Below are 17,847 nucleotides of genomic sequence, written 5' to 3' on the forward strand. Positions count from 1 at the left end.
GGTTTCCATACAATAATTCATTTACCATGATTTTCTTGCCATGATTCCACTAAGATCATCACAACTTCTTTTTGAATCAGAAGTTTAAATATTTCTTACAGTTTTCAATGTAAACTTTCCATGCATTAATTTCTTCACAGCTGGTAATCCTTGTGACAGTTCCCCCTGTTTAGTAGGAGGGACCTGTACCTCTAGCGGCACCAGTTTCACCTGTAATTGCCCTAACTTCTTTACTGGACCGACATGTGAAACTTTTACGCGTGAGTGTTCACTATGACAATACATCATTTTGCACTAGTTAACCTTAGGATTATGAGTTGATACATGAACAGTTGTATGGTAAGCAAGTAATTGCATCATTTTAAATGATATATATATTCCATTGTGATGGTTGGAACAGGTTTTCCTAAACTTTTTACTTTTAAGAATAATGACAGACAGAAAACACCAGGTCTTTTCTTAATCAAGCTTGACTCTGTTTAATTATATCTGACTCATGTCAGCTGGTGGACTACATTGTTGCTAAATATACGTTCGAAACCTAGTGAACATTAGTTATCTCCCAACCCATTAAGTTACCCTAGTCTTCCCATGATTCCACTCATCTTATCACAACGTCATTTTGCATCCATATTATGTTGTGTTTAAAGATTCCACGCGATGATTCCTTTACCATGATTTTCTTGCCATGATTCCACTAATATCATGACAACTTCTTTTTGAATCCCAAGTTTAAATATTTCTTACAGTTTTCAAGGTAAACTTTCTTCACAGCTGGTAATCCTTGTGACAGTTCCCCATGTTTAGCAGGAGGGACCTGTACCTCTAGCGGCACCAGTTTCACCTGTAATTGCCCTAACTTCTTTTCTGGACCGACATGTGAAACTTTTACGAGTGAGTGTTCACTATGACAATATATTATTTTGCACTAGTTAACCTTAGGATTATGAGTTGATACATTAACTGTTGTATTGTAATCAGTAATTGCATCATTTAAACTGATATATATTTCATTGTGATGATTTGGATTTTGAGTTCTATTTGTCTTTTTCCTTCTGGTTTCTTGCGGACACCTTTTGAGCCATTTTCCAAAGAAAAGAAAAGTTGAAAATTGTGAATCAAAATTATCTTGAATTTTTTTGGAACTCTACTGGATGTCATTACAGACCATTTGCATTAAAAGGAGTCTTTCTATGTTGACAGATGGTTGGAAATGTCCAGATTATCTATTTCAGAAGAGGCGAATATACACAGGTCTTGATGTTCTTGACTCTGTTATATTAAATAACTCTTCATAAATTCTTCTGTATTGTTTATTTTAAGTTGATCTTGTTTCTACCAGACCCTTGCGTTAATCCCAATCCTTGCCAGTCTGGTGGCATCTGTGAGGTGGACGCAACATCAGCTACTGGTTTTACTTGTCAATGTCCAGCTGGATTTGGAGGGAATTTTTGTCAGACTCAGATTGGTATGTTCATTGTAGCTATTTATTTCAATCCCGAAATAAGATAAATGAAGTGGGATTTCATGCTGATTTAATTACTTTCAAATTATACTGTTTTGACTCATTATTTTTTACAACATAACATATTTAGCCATACATTTCTTCGTTCTATTCCATTGTTTAACTTTTCCCAGTCAGTTTTTGAATATTTGTTTACTTAAAAAATAAATACAGACAGAAAACCTCCAGTCTGTACATAGTCAAGCTTGACTATTGTTAAGACCCGGATCTCTCGATCCACTGGCAGCAGGGACCCAAGCACCAATCCACCACGTCACATGTAAAACTGTGAGACGGAGAGAGGAAACCAGTTTCGTTTAAGTTGTTGTAACGTTAAGGCACATGTTATTCAATCACTGATATAACAAAACAATAACTGTGCAGTCTCACATTTAAACTTAACTGCATATTTGGATAAGGCATCTGAATGGATTTTCCTTCTGGCATAAACAAAGGCTACTTCTAGTTCTTAAAATAATAAACTGAAACCTGCTCAATCTTTCTAATAATTCAATACATAACAATACAATCAATCTGGCGGACCGTAAATACTTATTTCTATCTGGATCATTTCGGGGAATCCCCTACTCTTGTTACTACGCAATGACGTCACCCCTCATGACAGTTCTAACGACCAAATGTACACGCTGTAGCCTATTCATAACGCTATGTCACTGAGCAACATTGCGTACAGAGAAATTACCTAAAATGTCACATCTACGGCATCCTGATACATATGATATACTATTATTAACAACATCAAGAATTAAACCACGTTTGTACTGATATGACTCGTGTAAATTATGATTTTGTACCACTAATCGAACTTTAACGACAAACAATTGTTATGCGAATATACGTAGGCCCATGATAACACAGACATATCCTACATACAAACCTGACGGTCTCGTTTTTAACGAATATTAACTCTCATGTATCGATGGCAAATCTAGACCATCCGTCATAATGAAACACTTTTAATAACGACAAATATTTAATCAACAACCTAGTAATACTTTCATATTCACATGAAAGGGATTTTAGCATCATCTTACCTGTGAGACCTAGAGAGGAAAACCAGTTTCGTTTAAGTTGTTGTAACGTTAAGGCACATGTTATTCAATCGCTGAGGCTCAGCCCACCATACACGCTATTGAACGCCAAAACAAACAAATTTTGGGTAGGGCACCGCTAATCATACGAATAACACTATGTTTAATTATATCTGACTCATGTCAGCTAGTGGACTACATTGTTGCTAAATATGCGTTCAAAACCTAGTGAACATTAGTTATTTAGGTGAAGAGGTTAGGATTTGCTGATTGGGTAATTGATGAATGTTATCACCTAACTTTAACTAAGTGTGTCTATCTGTCATTTAGAAGGTGGAAGTTAATTAAATAACTTGAAGCTGATTGGCTCCCGGACATCTGCTTGGTTAGCAAAATTATTGCTTTATTGTTTTGGTCTTCGACATTTTTTTGTTTAAGTTGACAGAACTCAAAATAATTTTGTTTGGTGTCTTGACACTTCTCTAGAAATTTGTATTTTTTGAAATTTGTTAATTTGCCAAAGCAGTAATGCTGTAGTGAAAGATAGTGTAAAAGTTTCTGTCATTGAGAGTCGATTCTCTTCTTGTCGACTCTGTTCATGTCGATTCCATTCTTGTTTATATATTATTCATATTAATATATTGTTCTTGTTGATATATTATTCTTGTTCTTATATAGACACAAATAGCAGACGACATGATTCACTGTTTCTTAGCAACATATGTCTCATTGCCGCTTTGGCACATAACATGATGGTAGTGACCCGCCGAATACACTCCATAAGACTCAGACAGTACATGTTCGAATAGTAGCCAGGGTCCATGCATTTCTGACACATAATGTACATTTCAGCATTGTCATCATCCTATCCTAAGCTGTTATTATCAATTTACTGTAAAGTCCTGCTATCATTGCATTCCTTTTTCTACAAAACTCTTATCATTTTGAACTGACAAACGGATAAATAATATGTTAGTAGCACCTAGGAGCACATCACATGACCGTCCATGGTTGGTACGCTTCCCTACTGTGAAGCGAGACTCCCAAATCATACACAATTCATATGGCGGGCAATCAATCTCAAATCGTGGGGAATCGACCTGTACCGATTTAAATCGACATATACCAATTTCATTCGACGTTTACCAGTTTCCAGCAGCTTAAATTGACTTCTACCGATTTAAATCGACATATACCAGTTTAATTCGACATATCATCGATTTAAATCGACATATACCAATTTAAATCGACATATACTACTCTTCCCATAATTCAGTATCATTTGCATCCATATTATATTGTTTTCAAGGTAAACTTTCCTTGCATTAATTTCTTCACAGCTGGTAATCCTTGTGACAGTTCCCCCTGTTTAGCAGGAGGGACCTGTACCTCTAGCGGCACCAGTTTCACCTGTAATTGCCCTACCTTCGTGACTGGACCGACATGTGGAACATTTAGGAGTGAGTATCACTATGACAATACATCATTTTGCACTAGTTTACCTTAGGATTATGAGTTGATACATTGAAAGAATAGTTCAGGTAAAAATTTCTTTTTAGTATGTTGCAGAAGATCATAATCTCAGCATTCTAGTGAAATTTCCATGCAGTTGCTATGTACCGTTATTGAGATATTAAAAGTTGAAGTTATCTAATATTCTACCAAAAGTGTACTTGAAACAAACATTTGTGATGTCATAGTTGCACACTGACAAATAATGTTTTGTTTCTTCTTTATTTTTCAGTTTATTGATTTGACCTTGGATTGGATAAGGTTACCATTTGTTTTAAAGTGGATGTGAAGTTTATATAATACCAATACATGTGGTACATTCATATTATGGATGCATCCAATTGTGTAGTATAAAATTAGACATAAATTTTAAAGGAAAAAAAAAACATCATTTAACAGTGTGCAACAATGATGTCACACCTGTTTGCTCTAAGTTTACTTTTGGTACGAAAGGTGGCAACTTCAACTTTAATATCTCAAAACGGTACAAAGTAGTTGAATGCAAATTTCACCAGAATGATTACATTATGTTCCTCTTTAACATATGAAAAAGACAATTTGAGCTGGACTATTCTTTTAACTGTTGCATTGTTATCAAGTAATTGCATCCTTTTAAATGATATATATATATATAAATTCCATTTTGATGGTTTGGAACAATTCATACTTCAGCTGTTTTTCTGGTAGGTTGAACACAAGAATACTTTGTTTTCATGATTTGGATTATAAGTTCTATTTGTCTTTTTCCTTCTGGTTTCTTGCGGACACCTTATTAGCCATTTTCCAAAGAAAAGAAAAGTTGATAATTGTGAATCAAAATTATCATGAATGTTTTGCAACTCGGCTGGATGCAATTACAGACCATTTGCATTGAAAGGAGTCTTTCTATGTTGACAGATGGTTGGAAATGTCCAGATTATTAATTTCAGAAGAGGCGAATATACTCAGGTCTTGATGTTCCTGACTCTGTTATATTAAATAACTCGTCATGAATTATTCTGTATTGTTTATTTTAAGTTGATCTTGTTTCTACCAGACCCTTGCGTTAATCCCAATCCTTGCCAGTCTGGGGGCACCTGTAACATAGACTCAACATCAGCTACTGGTTTTACTTGTCAATGTCCAGCTGGATTTGGAGGGAATTTTTGTCAGACTCAGATTGGTATGTTCACTGTAGCTATTTATTTCAATCCCGAAATAAGATAAATGAAGTGGGATTTCATACTGATTTAATTACTTTCAAATTATACTGTTTTGATTACTTTGTAACAATTGACAGTGAACCGGATGAAATTAATATCAATGTTTTGAAGAATTCTTAACTATTATTTTGTTTACAACAATGCACAATTTGCCATATACATTTCTTTGTTCTTGTTGATATATTGTTCTGGTTGGTATATTGTTCTTGTTGATTATTGTTCTGATATATTGTTCTTGTTGATATATTATTCTTGTTGATATATTGTTCTTGTTGATATATTATTATTGTTGATCATATATATAGTTCTGGTTGGTATGATGTTCCGTTGATATATTGTTATTGTTGATCATATATTGTTCTGGTCTGTATATTGTTCTTGTTGATACATTGTTCTTGTTAATGATGTAAATTCTTTGTTTATACGGTTCTTGTTGATGCTGTTCTTATTGCCTATATGCATTTCTTTTAGTGGTTCTTGCAATAAATTCCTTATCCATTTTGCAGGTGATTCTTGTCAAAGTTCTCCATGTTTAAATGGAGCTACCTGTTTATCCAGTGGCTCGTCATTCGTGTGTATATGTGCCGAAAATTACCAAGGGCAAACGTGCGCTACTCTCATAGGTAAGAAAGGTGGAAACATGTTCATGTGTAAAGAAGTGATATCTGGCCTTGGTATGTAGCTGATGGACAAATAAATTTCCATAGCATCTATAAGGCTTGTAGTCATCACATGCAGCTACCCAGTTCACTGAAAACAAAATTTATCCCTTGATGCTACTAAGTTTGTGTTGCTCACTTATTATATTTACCTGCAGCTTTTAAACAAGAAAGACCCAAATTAACAAACAATTTCTTTCATAAATTAAGAAAATTTAAGTCTGGCTGATTGAGCAACGGGTAAGTTTTGTCATCTTTGGTCTACGTTGATGCTGCAGTTGTAGCTAAAATCTTCTGCCTAGATACAATCTTTTATGAAACTTTCAAATATATTAACTAATTTCATATTTCCCCTCCTTTACTTCTTATTTCAATTTGGAAAGATAATTGTGCTAGCAGACCATGCTTTTTTGGAGGCACTTGCACTTCCACGAGTACAGGATTTGAATGTACTTGTGCCACAGGATACATTGGTCCCACATGTGGGATAATCCTTCCTGGTAGGTGACATTTGACCTCTTGTCAAACCAGTGATTCTGTACGTGCTTCATCTCTTTACCTATGCTTTTGGACATAAATATTAACTCTTTTGAATATGGTGCTTCTGTTTTCCTTCCTCTTCTTTCACTGGAAATGTTGCTATGGTTACAATATGATTCATGTCAGTGAAAGTGGTAGTTTTTGCTACAGCTTTTGATCATTATGAAGGTACATTGATGGTGAAAACATGGATTTTCTCTTAATATACCAGATGAATATGATTTGATCTCATTGAATGTCTGTTGCTTTAAACATGTTGTCTTTTCAATCCAATATCTATGTATAGATGCATGCAGTGTCTCTGTACTGCTATGCTATGCATATTCATTAATTAGCTGATATAATATTCATATTAGTCTTATGCAATCCAGCACTTCCATACAACATCAAGTTTCTATGTATAGATGCATGCCGTGTCTCTGCACATGTACTGTTCACAGACTATATGTGCGACATGTTTCACTAGTCACACCTTCTACGTTTGAATGAATATATCACCATAATGACCAATTTATCACCATTATAACAATTTAAATCACTCCGGAGAATTTGAGTCTACATTACTTTGTGCAGAGCACACTGTCAAATGGATGTAATCCACAGAGTGGGATATGATAATCATTCCTATAACATTGGAATTCAATTCATCACCTCCAGCACCCCTACCATCACGTTCGCTACCCTTTCTTCATCTACATTCTTTCACTATTTAACCAAAATTTTTATAAGTTAAGGAGAATTCTACTGGAGGGTTAAAAATGATGATGATTATTTGACTTTGATCAATCTGCAGATACTGAGACATTTAAAGCTAATATTTCTCTGGCTTCTAAGTTAACTGTGACTGTAATCCAGACTTCTATGATAAGTCAATTTGTGAATGTTACCATAGTTACGTTATGGGTCCTGAATTGCTCTATTATCTATTTTACGATGTTGGACTAGAATTAGGGATTTGGAGACAGACTAGGTAGAAAATACTGTTTCTCAAAGGTATTTTAATTAAAATTACAAATTACAAATTTATCGGCTACCTATGATTGTCCTTTATGTGCATTATTCTTGTCGATTTTGAGTGATTGATTGATTTATTGATTGATTGACTGATTGGTTGACTTAACCCATGTCCCCAACATAAACCAAACCTTAACTGCACCATAGATCTGTGGCTGCTTTTCCTTAGATGCAGACTTCACTTGATGGGAAAATTTAAAGATCTGTACCTCAGTTGAACAGTTCTGACAATTTCAATATGAAAATTTGGGTCAGTTACTGTGGTGGTATTGCATTCTACATCACCTAGAACTCTTTAATTCCTTTTTTATTCGTAACTGATCTTACGTTCGTTCCTAACATACTTAAGAGTATATTCATTTATACTATATGATAGTTTTACTTCAGAAACTGTCAATAATGTTGACGCATAATTAGTTTTTTCTTTCCTGGTCATTATGTGACTGTCAACATTGCCGTATAATGACTATGATTTTCGTGAAGTCATTGTCAGCAGTAAAAGTCGGCTGACCAACTGCCCAATAAAATTCAAGCCTTGGTCATGATGCTTCGTAAAAAGAACCTCAAATAATGACTTGCAATTGTTGTTCTCATCATGTAACACAGAGTTTACTACAGTAGAAGGAGTAAAAGCTGCATAAACAGTTACTGAATAATATCCGTTTTAGCGTTCCATAATGGAGAGCTTTAGTGTTTATGTTTCATGTAAGGTGGAGAACCTGCATAGATTTGTATTGTAATTTCAATTGAGTTCTTTCCTTTCCTTTCCTTACCTTCTTAATTTGGCTCCTTTTCACTTCTTTGTTATGAAACTGAGGGGTGCATGGTATACCTCCTCCTCCTCCCCCCCCCCCCCTTGTGGTTAACAGTTTTCCTAAATAAGATCTGTTATTCAGAGCATGTTTATTTTTATTCATAACTGCATATTAAAATCACATAGTAGTTATGGGTACACATTCCCAACAGTACATGGTCTATCAGAAGAATCAAGAACTGCAGTCTCTATACTTGAATGTTTATACTTTAAAACAGATCCTTGTTTTGGTGACCCGTGCCAATCGGGAGGAACTTGTACCCCTGTTTCTGGGGTACCTCTTGGATTCAGCTGTCAATGTCCTCCTGAGTTTACTGGTGATACATGTCAAACATCTGTCCCAATCGGTAATTTTTGCCTTATTTTCCCTCTTCTCTTCACCATCCACCTACTAAATTAAAATCAGAAGCAGATCTTTACAAATAATTCTTACTAACAAAACTCCTGCATGGAGGAGACTGAGAGGCAGCCAAATAGGTTGATTTAACCAATGTCTCCAACATAAACCTATCTTAACTGTACCATAGATCTGTGGCTGCTTTTCCTTAAATGCAGACTTCAATTGATAGAAAAAATAACAATCTGTATATCAGTTGAATATAAATTTTACAACTCAAATTTGGATGTTCAATTTGGGTCAGTTGCTATGGTCGTATCTTTTTGTTTCTGTGATCTTCTTAAATTGACACTTGCCAGCTCTTGATTGGTTAAAAAAAGAGAGTTCTTATCGTGACATCTGGTTACTGTCTGCTTCCTGCCCCTGAAGGCTGCTTTCTTTGCAGTTTCAATGTTTACTTTTCACATTTGCTTGAACAACTGTAAATATTATTTTTGAGTAATGCTTGGGTTGGTTGGTTGGTAACAGTTGTCAGTAAATACTATTTTATTAGATGGATTGTAAATTTACATCACTGCAGTGGTCACATGACTTAAATATTCAGACATATATCTGGATATCTCTCGATTTAACTAGGTCATCTCCGTGGTTATGTATATATCACTGGTTACTCGTATAATTATCGTACAATTATTAATTCCTTGTTTCACAAATTCGTACACTTAAATCATGGAAAACGTGCAGACTAATATCACTTTGATCTGAGACTCGTAGCTGCTGTATGTAAGACGTGTGGATTCGGACGACTAAACACACTGCTTTGTTGTAGTGTTATAAATCTGCGCTACACTGATGGGATTCAGAGTCACTTACATTAAGCAAATCCAAAAGAATTCCTGATTTGCCAACGTCTTTGTCCGGTCGAAAGTCTCAACCAATTAGGGTCTTAGCATTTTCTGAAGAATAACTGCTCCAGATCTCTCCAAATCGGTGTTAAGGAAATCGATATAATCACTATGGAAAGGGAAGAACAATGCTGATGTAACTTGACTCTAAAATTGGTTACCGTATTAAAGCATTGTTCATTGTGCAAATTAAATACTTAAATGCATAAGATGATCATGTCTTTTCATCTCACAAGTCCAGTTGTATAAATTCTTGAATGTGAGAAAAGGTGGATTGTTGGAAAGATATCTATTTAGCAAATCATTTTCTTCTTCAAGCTAAAACAAACGACAAAGATATTAGTAGTAATGAAACTGCAAGTTGACTTGTTGGGTCGCTATGATATAGGAAGCTGTTCAGATGCTTGCCTCGCTTTATTCCGCTTTCATGGGAAAGAGCAAAGGGATTTGACATGATGTAACATCCTTCTTTTCTTGCAAAACTTGACTGTTTCATCATTCTTCGTACCATTTCATTGAGTGGATTAAAGAAAATAAACTTGTCAAAAACAAACGCTGCAGCAGCTTGTGAAAAATCTTGCTCAGCAACTTGGATGAATGAATAAGTCATGAGTTTGGACTATAAGTAACATTTCTTTTCTTGATCCACAGTTGGCCCTTGTGATACCAATATGTGTCAAAATGGCGGAACTTGTGTTGTAGCTGGCTTTAGCTTTACCTGTACTTGTATAACAGGATACACAGGTTTTCTTTGTCAAGGTGAGAATCACTAATAATTGATACAAATGTATAGCTCAGTTATACCCTAATTTGGTTATCCTTAATTTCATACAATTTCCAGTATTGAGTGTTTGTAAGTTGTTATTCAGTTGGATTCTAGATAAGTAAATTTGCCTTAAACTATCAATCTCACAAAACTCACAAAACCCATTACAACTGTAGTATTGGGTTAATAGACCAAGTTGTCTTTCCCAGAGACTGCAGCAACAATGCACAAAGTCGTTTTATCAGTGGATAGACAGAGAAACTGATGGAATTATAAGCAAAATAATTGTCGAGTCATGTAAATTGAGTTTTGGAAGCAGTCTACTTATCTAAATGAAAATCGACCACATACAATATGTATTTATGTATCTTTTCGATACAGTTGTAGGCACATGAAATGTTTCATCGATAATTCATGTTTTGAAGACAATATATGAAGATAATATCTTAAGTACCGCTACTTCTACTGTCCTATAATACTTACTGTAGATATGGTAGCAACCACTGACCCTTGTGACCCATCCCCTTGTCTCAATGGTGGGGAATGCTCATTGTCTGAAGATCGCTTTGTCTGTAGATGTGTGACTGGATTTACAGGTGACTTGTGCCAAATAGGTAAGTGAAACCAAAGATCACGGTACTAAAATACATTTTGAGAGGTGGAAGCCATAATGAACATATCATTACATGTAACATTTATAGTAATGAACATATTACATATAAGATATAATGATGAACTTCTCATTACATATAACATAATGAACATATCATTACAAATAACATATAGTATTGAACATATTACAAACAACATATAATAATGAACAACTCATTACATATAACATAATACTGAACATATCATTACATGTAACATATAAAGTACTAAACATATTACATATAACATATAATAATGAACATATTACATATAACATAATAATGAGCATATCATTACATATATAACATAATGATGAAAATATCATTACTTATAACATATAATATTGAACACATTATTACATGTAACATATATAGTACTAAACATATTAAATATAACATAATAATGAACATAACATTACATATAACATATAATAATGAACACATCATTACATGTAACATGTATATAACTGAACATATATATAATAATGAACATATCATTTATCATAAAATAATGAATCTTACAATTTTTAAGAGGACAATTGGTGTTGAATGTCATCAGTTGTCATGTATATTAAGTTAAAATAATATGATTGATTGAGTTTAATAATAGAATTTCTCATTTGAAAATGCCCCCTTTGAAATGCATCGTTGGAGGCGAAAAATAAAATCCTTTTATGGCTAATACTAGAGTACTTTAGTACAAAAACAATACTGAGGTTCCCGTTTATTCAAAAGAGACAGTACCTTAGAGAAATTTGATGTGAAAGTAAGCAGATTCTCACTGACCAGAAAGGTGATGCGTAACACCTCATGAACAAACAGGTCACCACGTGACGTCAGTGTGCGAGACAATAACAATGGACTTTCCACATTATTCTCCTAAGAAAGTGAACCTTCTATTAACTTCACTCTACCAATAAACATGCAGCTACATGAGAAAGAAATGGTTGTTACAATTGTTCACACATTTGTTAACTCATGTTAGGTACCAATTCTTCAATTAAAAGAAAATCATTGTTAAAAAACTCAACGTCTGGTCGTATTTCGTAAGATTCACTGCTATTATAGGCCACTTAACCTACTGTGCCGTACGATATCGAGGTCTTGCCACAATTGAAATGTCTACCTTGTGAAATATGTCAACATCTCGGGTATTTCTTCATTTGTTTATCGTGTTTGCAGTTAGTTTCCAGTCGGAAGATGCAAAATTATTCGAATCCACAAAATATAAATCTTTTGGTATGTCTCAGTCTCGCTGCCATAAAGTAAGGCTTTCAGAAAGTCATAGCTCCACAAAAGCAGATACACAAGCGAAGGAAACACCCAAAAAGAAAAGTCCCTGATAGACTCCATATCCTATATAAGAGTTTCAAAAGTTAATAAACGCGAAATGATGTTACCATTACAGTACAATATATACATGAATTCAATACATATATATATATATATATATATCTTCGGTACGTGTTAGTGTGCATCACAATGTTAGCTCTGTGCGAAGTGTCGCACAGGGCCTATTTTACAGTGTACTCTTTTGTAATATGATTGTTTGTTCCTGAACCTATGGGGTAAATCACGGCAGATGAAAAACAATTGAGTGTGTGCATTAAAATAACAGGGCAATTGTGGCTATTGAGTATAGGCATATATCAAAATTAGGGAGACTACCTTTAGAGGGTCTCTGCATAAACAATACTGCCTGTATGACGATTTTGTGTCGCCAAGTGCGCTGAACATATGTCCGCCTGCAAACGGGGGAAGCCCCGGGAGCGACACAGTTTTTGTGGGCCCACTTACAAAAGTAATTTAAAGCCTGCTCGATTTGATGACTTGGAAACGAAAAGAAACTTAAAGTTCGGTTTTCAGACGTGTTTTTGCAACCTCCTACTACACAATTCACTGGCATTTTGATTTTAACAGTATGACAGAGTGTCGTATCGGCGTTGTGTTAGTTCTGAAGTGAATAGCTTGATCGAAATTATTCCTTAACCAACTCCACACATGTATGTCACAGGGTGGCCTGCAGTCATATGAGCGCTTAGGATTTTTTGTGAAAAGAGCAAATTCCTTGTCCAAAAGTGTTAGAAGAATTTCATCAAAAGAAAATAATGCAATGTGCCATATGTGAAATCAATGGAAAGGTACAAGTGTCAATATTCAATGTACCATAAATTTGTATGGATTAGAGGATGTCAAAAATCCACCAGCTATGCATTTTAATACCACTCCCATAACAGTTTACTTGCTCGTGCATTTTAATAGGCTCTTGCGGTAGATCTCGGGAAATGTTAGCTGTGCAAGTGACGTTTCCAGACTCGTTACATTCACTAGCCTTGGTGAATTGATTATGTTATACACAGGCTAACGTTCCAGACGGGTGAAAAAGGTGGCAGTGGCAAAAATGAACGGCAGTCTTACTAAAGGCCGGATTTTCGAATTGTATACAAGGGATCAATATTCACATGAAGGAATCCACTGAGGAGCCGACATTGCATCACCATTCTGGAGTATGCAAAATTAGGCTTTAATATAGTTCTCCGATTGGACCTCCAAAAGCATAATTCTGTGGGTAATCCTGTAATGATCATGAAAAGTTAATTTGCTTTTTCCTTCTCATCCAGAGACGGGAGGTCCTTGCGATAATTCTCCCTGCCAGAACAATGGAATGTGTTCATCTACGGATGGTGTAAATTACGAATGCACTTGTCTAGAAGGAACGTCTGGGCTGAACTGTGAAGGTATAACATTCATATCTTGTTTTAACAATACACAATTGTTTGTTTTAACAGTGTGATACGTACAACACATGCAGGTTTTCATTGTTGAAAATTTCAAAATGTCATGTTCTTTTCAGTTTATTGGTATAGGAAGAAATATATTTAGCAGAGAATGATGCATTTAATGTCCAGTAACATAATGTTTCTTGCCATTTTTACAGACTTGACAACAATGACATTGTTGACTTGTTGCATTAATATCATAAAGATAACCTTGAAAGCTATAATATAACCATAGGCTGTGGCAAAATACATGGGTGTTCATGAAGTTTCTTCCCTCAATTTTAGTTTTGATACTGGTTTTAATTTACTAGTCGAGTCCATCTGATCCACTGGAAGCTATGATTTCAAAACTTTTTTATGATTGCTTGGCGAGTTAATTATGTGATGAAGTTTGTGTTTAACAGTATAAAAATTTATAAATAACTAAATTGATATAAGAGGAATAAAGCTGTTAAATAAACCCCATTGAAATCCCTGCACCATTCAGTGTAGTTGTCATTAAGAACCAAACAATAGATAAGCTCTGCTAATGTCGTTACTTCTCCCTTCAATGTAAAGATCTGAGTAGAAGGGTTCATCATTGGAAATGCCCTTGCAGACAGCAAGAAGCAACATTAGACAATCTCTGCTCATGGTATTAATCCAACTTTAATATAATCATCTGGGTGGAATGTTTCATCATTGGAAATGCCCTTGCAGACAGCAAGAGTAAAATTGAAGAAGAATTGATTCTTATGTGGTGAGAGTTTGATGGGAATTAGTGCGATATAGTGTTAATTAAGTGATAAAAGACGAACTTCAAGATAATTGGACAAGTAAAACTGCTAAATGTAGCAAAGAAATACTTGCTTCTGTTAGTGTATAATGTATAGTAAAGATCTTTCTGGAATACCAGCTCTAGTTGGTTGTTACATTGCCTTTTTGGCCAGCAACAAGACTTTAATTCTTAAGCAATTACATGTTAATTTGTAACATGAAATAATTTTGAGAACGAACAGATTAATGTGTTGGTGCTAGCCTGGCCCAGCATGCAGTAGTAGTCTGAGTAAGGAGGATGTTAATATGTAGTAATAATAATATGCTCAGTAATAATATGTTCAAATTCATTTATTAAGTTGCTTTATGCTGCATGTGAAATTTATTTAAATTTAATTGGAGGTTTGTTTTTCATACTTAATTAGATTGGAAATTCCTAATACTACAGAGCGTTTTTATCTACTCTGTAAAATCCTTGTAAAAATGTTCACCTTTTCCTTGATTTCAATAACAAGCACATACCTGCATAGTCATGTGTGCATGTGCGAGGGACCGACTTGTAAATATGATCACAGAAATGGAAATTAGTTATTGGTTTTAGCGCAGTAAAAAGGTCATTTAAGGTTAACAGAGGTCAAAATCAAAATATATAACCTTGTTGGTCCTATATCTCAAGAATGAAAACTTGTATTAATTTATTAATCTGATGGTGCCCATGTTATGAAGTACATTATGGTGGAGGATAGACATCTGCTCCATTTAGGTTGATGCTTACTATTTGATATGTGAATGCCACATGTTGGTGTACATACTACTTAGATGTGAATGCCACATGTTGGTGTACATACTACTTGATATGTATATGCCACATGTTGATGTACATACTACTTGATATGTGAATGCCACGTGTTGGTGAACATACTACTTGATATGTGAATGCCACATGTTGGTGCACATACTACTTGATATGTGAATGCCACGTGTTGGTGTACATACTACCTAATATGTGAATGCCACATGTTGGTGAACATACTACTTGATATGTGAATGCCACATGTTGGTGTACATACTACTTGATATGTGAATGCCACATGTTGATGTACATACTACTTGATATGTGAATGCCACATTTTGATGTACATACTACTTCATACTACTTGATATGTGAATGCCAAATGTTGGTGCACATATACTACTCGATATGTGAGTGCAACATGCTGATGTACATAGCAATTGATATGTGGATGCCACATGCTGAGTATATGACCCCTAGTGACTTTTAATGAGGTCAAATATTATCTCTGCAACAAGTTTCGAAATGTGGAAACCAGTAAAGCATGAAATATCATAAGCTCAAATTAACTTATATGCCATAAAATCTATATCTATTTTGTATTTGTGTATTTCTTTTCATTTACATAGTTGTTGTGGAGCTATGTGGAGGTGTGCAGTGCATGAATGGTGCTACTTGTGTTACATTACCACTCATATTCCCTGGTTTTCCAGAGGTACAACAGTGTTCCTGCACAGAAGGATTCGTTGGACCAGATTGTTCAGTGGAGGGTGGGTGTCACTTAAGGTTTTCAAGTACTTTTACTGTTATGGCCGTCGTTTGTACTCTTCTGAGGTATATCTTATGCGATTAAATCTTAAATTCATCTATGTGCATACATGCATGCAGGTAGATAGGTTTCAAATTTTTAGCATGCAGACACTCCAGAAATGTTAAAGCAACCTTAAACGTACTGACATTTCACTGACATGAAGGAATTTAAACACCTCTACGACTTAATGAACTGCATTCTTGTTGCTATGGTAACAATATTGTTGCTCAGAATGCATGTATGCTATATGTTGTACTGTATGGGCTTGAGGAAGTTTCCAAAACTGTACATATATTTCCAAGTCTTCCATTATTTGGGACAGATCTCATAGTTTGTGGACTGTCACTCTGCATACTATCAGAGCAGATTAATAAGACGATTGTTATTGAGTTGTAGTTATTGTTGGAATTTAACTTAATTGTTATCGCTTTGACCAAGCTATTTAACATTACAACATATTTGGATTGCCTTTCAGTCTAACAAATAAACAAATGGTCATATAGCCTACCATAATGAGAACTATTCATTCGCTTCCGAAATTGTTTGACCAAAGGCATTTATTTTATCAGACTGTACATTGTTGAAGTTAATGGATAAAGTGATTGTCCGTGATGTCAAAACCTGATGAACTGATGAAGTCTCAGTTTGATGTACATTAACATTTTGCTACTACTTTGAAATAAGGAAGTGATAAGAACTAATCAGTGAAAGTGACAATTGATTAATTTTGTATTAAACCTAGTGAAAGAAGAATCTTTGTTCAAATGATCGAATGTAGAAGTATTATTTCGACAATATGGACACGTTTTGATATAGTCTGCCATGATTTGTGTAGGATTGACACTTTAATCTTCTTTTTGTACAGTTACTGGGGATCTGTGTGGTGACATTCAGTGTTTCAACGGTGCTACGTGTGAGACATTAACAGTACCAGGCCTTACCGTCTATTCTTGCATGTGCGCTGAAGGATTTGCTGGGGACACTTGCGCTGAGGAAGGCAAGTACAACTAATTGTGTTGTTTATAGTTAACAATTTCACAGCCATCCCAGGCAATTGTCCAATGTTTGTCACCAGCATTCCTGTCATCATCAGAATTATGTTATCATGACGACAAACGTTCTGCTATAGATTGACATTTTCGAACAGTTGAACCATCTTAAAGCTGGAAAACTAACGTTCAAATTGTCTGTTTCTAGCATAGCTACCAATGGTTGTCTATATCACCATAGAAAACTTCTGATGATTTTAAAGCAATGCTGGAAGAGGTACCAGCTCTAATCTAAGTATCACTGGCGGATGGACCTTGCTTTGCACATTTAAACAAGTGTTAACACAACTGGGTAATGCAAAGTTTCAGAAAAATGACAGTTGTGAACGTCTAGACTGCATCCCAATGAATTCAAATCCTATCTTACATGTGACATTATTCCAAACCTCTCTGCCAGTCTCAAGACACTTATTTGGTCAGCAAGTCTTTAGGCCCATGACTCAGGATCTTCCATGAGGACTGAGTTATGATCAACTGGACCCCCACCTGGCCCTCAGAATTGATACTCAGAATACATGACAGCTAGCTCGGATCAACTATGTGAATTTAACAAAAATGTGAATGCTTTTCTTTTATCCTAGTGACTACTGGTTTAGATTCACACTGACTTGTGACAGCAAGTCGTAATAATACTAGATTTCATTGAACCAAAAAAAACAAAAACAAAACTATTGTGTCGATTTCAAGATTGAAGTATATTTCT

The 17,847-nt window shown here is 35.0% G+C and overlaps 1 protein-coding gene across 1 annotated transcript in view; it reads left to right on the forward strand.

The window, feature by feature from the left end:
• Window positions 1–17,694, forward strand: part of LOC139981428 (uncharacterized) — a 67,166-nt gene extending 49,472 nt beyond the window's left edge. The window contains exons 33-45 of the mRNA XM_071993801.1: window positions 141–260; window positions 775–894; window positions 1,343–1,468; window positions 3,897–4,016; window positions 5,105–5,230; window positions 5,777–5,893; window positions 6,313–6,429; window positions 8,516–8,644; window positions 10,191–10,298; window positions 10,794–10,919; window positions 13,577–13,693; window positions 15,914–16,054; window positions 16,961–17,694. Coding sequence (XP_071849902.1) covers window positions 141–260; window positions 775–894; window positions 1,343–1,468; window positions 3,897–4,016; window positions 5,105–5,230; window positions 5,777–5,893; window positions 6,313–6,429; window positions 8,516–8,644; window positions 10,191–10,298; window positions 10,794–10,919; window positions 13,577–13,693; window positions 15,914–16,054; window positions 16,961–17,106 — 1,613 coding nt within the window. The 3' untranslated portion in view covers window positions 17,107–17,694. The remainder of the gene's footprint in view (window positions 1–140; window positions 261–774; window positions 895–1,342; window positions 1,469–3,896; window positions 4,017–5,104; window positions 5,231–5,776; window positions 5,894–6,312; window positions 6,430–8,515; window positions 8,645–10,190; window positions 10,299–10,793; window positions 10,920–13,576; window positions 13,694–15,913; window positions 16,055–16,960) is intronic.
• The last annotated feature ends 153 nt before the right edge of the window (window positions 17,695–17,847 follow it).

This window comes from Apostichopus japonicus, chromosome 15 (genome assembly GCF_037975245.1).
Source record: "Apostichopus japonicus isolate 1M-3 chromosome 15, ASM3797524v1, whole genome shotgun sequence".
In the NCBI taxonomy this organism is placed as follows: Eukaryota; Metazoa; Echinodermata; class Holothuroidea; order Aspidochirotida; family Stichopodidae; genus Apostichopus; species Apostichopus japonicus.